This window comes from Penaeus monodon, chromosome 10 (genome assembly GCF_015228065.2).
Source record: "Penaeus monodon isolate SGIC_2016 chromosome 10, NSTDA_Pmon_1, whole genome shotgun sequence".
NCBI classification, from domain to species: Eukaryota; Metazoa; Arthropoda; class Malacostraca; order Decapoda; family Penaeidae; genus Penaeus; species Penaeus monodon.
Window position 1 is genome coordinate 13,206,211 of NC_051395.1, and position 7,114 is coordinate 13,213,324.

The window sequence follows — 7,114 nt, forward strand, 5'->3', positions numbered from 1 at the left end:
TTAGTGATGCTTTAATACTTTTACTGGAACACAATCTTTACGCAAAACAAATTTTCATCTTTTACAAAAATTCTAGAGGCAGAATGTTATAAAAAGTTTGCAATATATATGAGTCACTTCATCTGTCTGATTTCTTTGTTGCTTGATCTCACAAATATACCTCTGTATCAGCTCTCTTGAGAAGAGGTCCTGGAGTCTTGTTGTTATTGTTATTATTGTTGTTGCTTTCACTACTTGAGCTGCACAAACTAGATGTAGAAGAACTTCGAGATCCTGCACGGGTCTGTCGAGTTGCACACTCAATGGATTCTGGAAAAACACTTCTTCTCAAAACTTCCTATACTAATGAATGTTTAAATGGAAATAAAGCACTCATTTTTGTCTTGGTATCTTCCAAATTATGCACTGAATATAAATCTTTTCATGCATGACTTCAACCAGGTATTTTTGTTGATTCTTTAATATCCCAAATTCTTTAACCCTATTCTTGCCCACAGAGCAAATCTATCTAAACTTTCAACTTTTATAAGAGGCAAATTTTATCCTATAATTATTTGAAGACCTTAATTTTATACTCCATAAAATGCACATCTCATGCTGGTATGTCAAATTGTTATTGAAGAGTGGAATATCAGATTTGAAAATTCCTGTGTACAAATATAATATGGGAAAAAATATAAAAAATCCTGTAAATAAAACAATTCAACACAATGATAAACTACACAGTGAGAAACAAAAAAATGACTCCAGGCTGGGATGGTGGGTGATGTGGTCTCTTATGGCTTGGAGGGGGACAGAAAGGGAGGACTGAATGGAAAGAGAAGCTACCCAAGAAGCCACCCAGACATATGAGAATGATCAGTAGGGTAGAAGGAAGAACCTCCATGGTAAGCGTACAAAATTTGATATTCAGGAAATTATGTACAGTCAGAATAAAAAGAAGCCATCGCTACCCCTGTCTGGTCAATGAGGAGTGAACTCTTCTTCCTGTTAACGGTGCTAACTCCCTTGACACATTATTCCACACTCTGTCAATTTTTCCTATTAGTTTGTGAAAAGGATAACGATACTTATTTTTCTGACTGTTCCTTGGGAGCCTGGTCCGGTGCTCCAGTGGTGTGTGCTAATGCACCCTGGTGCTGATAAACTGTCATTGAAATTTTACCCAACATAACTGTCAAAAGCTGGTGCTCTATATGGGAAAAATATTTATATGCCTGATCAAGGAGGGCTTAGACTTGGGTGGGTTACTTATTATTCAATTGTGTCATCTTTCCTCTGATGGAAGCCTAAGCAAAATGTCTGAGCACTCCTACCCCCAGCCACCAAAGAGGGGGAGGAATGACTTACCTATCAGTGACTTGACACGGGAATCCCCTCGTGCCAGAGGTCTGGGGTTGCGACGATCAGCCAGGATGGATGGTTCTCCATTAGGCAAGGGTGTAGGCAAGTTCCGGATAGTTCTGCGTTCGCTGCTGCTATTACTGCTCATACTGCTGCTGCTTGTGCTACTTGCTGGGCTACACACTTTAACAGCTGCTAAAGAGGAAGGAACAAAGAGATAATTTTGTTTTTTTTTCAATTTTGTTCACTTTACTTTTTTTCTTCTCTATGAAAATGTTTCTTTTTTCATAAATTACTATATCTACTACATAACTTTCAATGTAGTGCATAGGATCATACCCTTTGCCTTTTCCAAGTCTTGGCCAAGTTGTTTGAGCCTATCTCGCAAAACAGTGTTTTCTTGTGTTAGGCGTTCCAGATCATGCTGTGCTTCCGTCTTGAAGTCATTAGCTACTCGCACTGTCATCAAAAGGTCACTCTGAAACTGCTCCCATTCCTCCACCTGTCGGTAAAGTTGAGAAAATCACTCAGGTGATACTTATCCCCTCAATAAACACCAAATTCTAAGTAAGGTTATATAAAAATATGAAGCTCAAATCTTAATCCTACTTAAAAAATTCATAATACTGAAGGTTATCTGAATGTTTGTACCTGTTTGCTGAACTGTGCTCTTTCCTCACTGAAGCAACGCTCCTTCTCATTCAGTTTCTCTAAGGCTTCATGGAGTTTCTTCTGCGATTCAGAAAGGCTGGCTTTGAGATCTCTCTTATCCTCCAGGTGGTGCTGGCATGTCAGCTTGAGGTCTTCCATGGTGGCTCTTAGCACCTCTGTCTCTTCCTCCAAGTGATGACGCTCCTCCTCCAGCTGTGCCTTCCGCCAGCCTGCGTCTTCAAGCTGTGTTCGTGCATTATTACGAGCAACCTGTAAACAAGTAAAAATGGAAATGCTTATTCGCTTGGACTTACTGAAGCTTTTACCCACAGAATAGGAAACAAACAACTTAATCACAATTAAGATTGTAAAAGCAGAAACATAAAATGGGGCGTAAGCATTAAAACATATAATGAAAAAAAATCTGGTACAAAAAGACTGTAATGCCTGCTTTAAACAAAAACTCAGTGGATCTGACAAAAACATGCACTCAGAAAGGAAAAGCATGAACAATTGGCCTACCTTTTGATTACATACAATTCAGATAAAAGTTAGGCAAAGTTAACTGAGAAAAAAGCATATTATATGCTAGATCAACAAAAGACATATAAAGGAAGAAAAATAAAAAATCCAAACTACTTTGCAGCAGCTCCCCAAACCATCCAGGCAGCAGAGAATACTGTCCACCAAATGCCTCCATCTTTAGAGCAGACTCCAAACTGTTTTTTTAAAAATCAGAATCTTTACCATGAGCTCATCCTGAAGACTGGATATCTGGTCCTTGAGTCTCTCATTCTCACAAGCCATGGCACTCGCCTTTTGCTGGAGAGCTGCATTCTCCTTTTCCAGCAAGTCCTTCTCTTGCCTCACTCTTTCTAGTAGGTCTGCCAATTCACTCTTCTCCCCTGAGATTACTGCTGCCTCCAGTTCTGTTATCTGAAACAATTAATTACCTTTTAGACACTGAGAATAAAAACCTATTTCAGAGGAAACTTTTCTATATATGATTCACAAACTTATTTGTGCAAAGGTACCACTGAAAATTATATAATACAAGATACCTTTTCTTTGGCACTATCTACAGCAGCCTGTAGTCTGGCATTCTCCATTTCAGTAGCCTTGACAGCCTCTTGAGACTCTGCTAACTGCGTCTCAACTGCCTTTTTCTCATTGTTGGCTGTCTCTACCATTGATTCCAGCACCTTCATTCTAAACCAAGAAGAAATCAGGATTTTAAATGCTCTATTGGAATATTATTAAAATCATGACCAAAGTAAACTTCTAGTTTCAAACTCCTTATATATTTAAAAAATCACAAGCTACTTTATTTTTGAAAATACTGTTATGGAAAGTTAAAAACCTGTCTCTGATGAGTTGTGAATTATGGTGGAAACGTTCTTCAGCCTCCTTGGTGGTGGCAATCTGCTGCTCTAGCTCCTCCTGCTTTATCTGCAGTAGCTCTCTGTCCTCCTGAGCACTCTGTTTGTAATTCACATTGTAAAGAAAGAATGGCAGAGTGATTTTTTTCCATATAAATTAACCATTCCAATATATTTAAAAATATATTAGACAGAAAAAAAAGAAAAAAAGAAAAGAAAAGATAGAGCTGATCATAAATATTAATCCAAGAAACAATGTACCTTCAGAAGCTCCATAAGTCTCTGTGTCTTCTCACACTGTGATAAGTCTTGACTGTTTTCAGAGTGCTGGATCAGCATCTGCTTCAAGGTATCATTATGACTGCGTGATTCATTCAACTTCTCTGTTTGCTGTGTCAAGGACTCCAGTATTACCTATGAATTAAAAACCTTAATTAAGAATATAACATATCAATTACTAGTATCCTACCTAAGCATTTAATCTCCTCTTGCATTACTATTATTCAATAGTATAAGGACTTTACTAAATATTGTGAACTCTAAACTTCCAACTTTAAAAGATGATCACTTTTATAAAACCTACAAATATTTATAAATAATCTTACTATTATATTTCCCAAGCTACCTACCTGTTTCTCTTCTTGCAACTGTTGCACCTCAATCTGACATTCTGACAACTGTTCTCGAAGATCATCAAGTTCTTGCAGCGTGGCCTGGAGTTCCTCATTTGTGCTGCCAAGAACAATACAGTAAAATTTATAACGAATCAACAAAATCATTGCAATAAATAGTACTACTATAGTTACTCCAAAAGTCAACACTTGTTTCCATAACCAAATGGACACTGTATGTCTGTAAAGCATGCAAACTAAATCATAGGTTGGTGCGTAAGGAGGGCAGCTACTAACCATACTAACAAATTGTCCTGGGGGAAGGATAGAGAGAGATAGAAGGGGGAAGGAAGGAGAGAGGGAGGCAGAGGTAAAGGGAAGGCATCAAGTGAGAAAAGAGAGGAAGGAGAGAGAAGCCAGGTGGAACTGAGAGAAAACAATTAAACAAAACGGTGGCCATACCAATAATGCGTCTCCTCCATCTGCTGGATTCGATCCTGTAGACAAGCCACTGACATTTCTGACACACTGGAGGTTGACTTGTTGTCCCATTCTCCTCGGTCCGCACATGAGGAGGGTCCTTCACCACCATTCTACATGAAATTTTTTTTTTGTTATTTAGCATTTCCTTTAAAATTCAAACAATGTCTTTCATGCCTATATCCAAACAAATAGCAAACAAACATATAAACAAGCAAGTCTGCTGCTGCATCACACACATTCTGTACATGGCTGACAAATGTTGCAGCCTGCTGGCCTAAGACTTTTCTCTTCCTTGGGGACATTGAGACTAGTCTGCGAAAAGACTCCTTGGAGATTCTTTTCTTCATATGACCTCTTGTTGCCATAATGGTGTAATTTAATTATTGTCTTTTATCCATACAAAAGTCAGTGTGAATAAGCAACACTCATCGGAAGATTTACGCAAAAGAATTTTGAGGTCATATCTCCTTGAGACAGCAAGGACCTCACACACATGGGACACAATACTGTAATGCACCAGCCATAACTATGAGTGATGAGATAACATCCTTTACAGTATCTTATCATACTCTTATCTTTCCCAAGAACATACCCTGGAATGTGTTGTAACACTAAACTTTCTGAGGGATAAATAGTTTAAAAGATTTAATATATTTACTCTCATTCTACATAAATCCAGAGAAGCTTGTATGAAATTGTACCTGCACACTAAAACAAAAGCTACTTAATACACAGAATATTTCTTTGTTATTTAACTGAATGAGTTACTGTTAGTTATCACACACCCTTTGTACTTTTGCAACAGCATTACAACACCATCTTATCTTTATTTCATTTTATTTTTTTCCCTCAATGAATGTTCTAAATACTTATCCAATAACTGATAATATTCAGTTAAGATTTATAGTATGACTTGGCAAAGATAACATTTTCTTTTCTTTTTTTTTTAATGCAAAAAAAGTAACTCAGTTTCTCACTCATTCATACTCACTTCAATTCCTTGATATACACATAGACATAGACACAGACACAGACACACGCACGCATGTGCACGCGCACACGCACGCACACACACACACACATATATATATATTATATATATTATATAATATATATTATATATATATATTATATATTATATATGTATATATATATGTATATATATATGTATATATATATGTATATATATATGTATATATATATGTATATATATATGTGTATATATGCATGCGTATATATGTATGCGTATATATGTATGCGTATATATGTATACGTGTATATGTATATGTATGTGTATATTATATATATATATATATATATATATATATATATATATATAAATATATGTATATATATGTATATATATGTATATATATATATATATATATATATATATATATATATATATATATATATATATATATATATTATATATATATATGTTCGTATATATGTTCGTATATATGTTCGTATATATGTTTGTATGCATGTATATATGTTTGTATGCATGTATATATGTTTGTATGCATGTATGTATGCATGTATGCATGCATGCATGCATGTATGTATGTATATATGTATGTATGTATCATACATACATACATAATATAAAGAGACCAAGGGCCAGACCAACGACAAGATGGCGTGACGAAATAACGAAATTTGGGGGCCGAGACTGGAAACAAAAAACACAAGACAGACAAAGTTGGAAAAGATTGGGAGAGGCCTACGTCCTGCAGTGGACTGACCCAGGCTGATGATGATGATGATGATGATGATGATGATGATGATGATGATGATGATGATGATGATGATGATGATGATGATGATGATGATGATGATGATGATGATGATGATGGCGAAGGATGGTGGAGAGGTCCACGGCTGCTCAAACATGAGCATACCGTTATTGATATATATATATATATATATATATATGTATATATATATATGTATATATATATATGTATATATATATATATGTATATATATATTATATATTATATATTATGTATGTATGTATGTACGTATGTATGTATGTACGTATGTATGTATATACGTGCATGTGTGTATATGTATGTTATATGTATGTATGTATGTATGTATGTATGTATGTATGTATGTAAGTATGTATGTGTGTGTATATATACATACATTATATATATATATCTATATCTATATCTATATATATGTATATATATACATATATACATACATACATACATACACATACACACACATACACACACACACACGTATAATAATACATGGGGGGGGGGGGGGGACCCTTGCATTCCCTTAAAATAGAACGGAGCAAGATGAAACCCCATGGTCTATTTTGATTCATAAGGTACACTTGTTACACTGACCTGTGATATTGTGGAGACTTTACTGAGTAACAATTCCTTTTCTTGGTCTGAGAGAGGTGACGAATCCAGGGACACCCCCAGCTGCAGCAGGCGATCCCGAAGGAGCTTGTTCTCGGCCGACAAGGTTTGTACAGTGCTCCTAAGGTGGCTGGGGGCCTCGACACTGAAGGAAGACGCTTTGCTTGGGCCGTCAGAGATCCCACCAGCAGAGGCACTGGTGAGGGTAGCCTTGCTACTCTCTTCATCACTAAGGTGTTCCCGGTCTCGGGCAGCTTCC

General features: G+C 36.3%; 1 protein-coding gene across 10 annotated transcripts in view; it reads right to left on the minus strand.

The window, feature by feature from the left end:
* Positions 1–7,114, minus strand: part of LOC119577862 (cytospin-A-like) — a 76,664-nt gene that overhangs the window by 2,604 nt on the left and 66,946 nt on the right. For 3 of the 10 annotated variants that reach the window (XM_037925468.1, XM_037925467.1, XM_037925472.1), the window contains 11 exons: positions 6,838–7,113; positions 4,448–4,578; positions 4,004–4,106; positions 3,636–3,788; positions 3,356–3,474; positions 3,057–3,204; positions 2,812–2,931; positions 1,996–2,265; positions 1,684–1,846; positions 1,351–1,539; positions 161–309 (listed from right to left, as the gene is read on the minus strand). In XM_037925468.1, the coding sequence (XP_037781396.1) occupies positions 161–309; positions 1,351–1,539; positions 1,684–1,846; positions 1,996–2,265; positions 2,812–2,931; positions 3,057–3,204; positions 3,356–3,474; positions 3,636–3,788; positions 4,004–4,106; positions 4,448–4,578; positions 6,838–7,113 (1,821 nt within the window). Of the gene's footprint in view, positions 1–160; positions 310–1,350; positions 1,540–1,683; positions 1,847–1,995; positions 2,266–2,742; positions 2,932–3,056; positions 3,205–3,355; positions 3,475–3,635; positions 3,789–4,003; positions 4,107–4,447; positions 4,579–6,837; position 7,114 lie in introns of all 10 variants that reach the window. The other 7 variants (XM_037925466.1, XM_037925464.1, XM_037925470.1 and 4 more) reach the window with 3 other exon arrangements.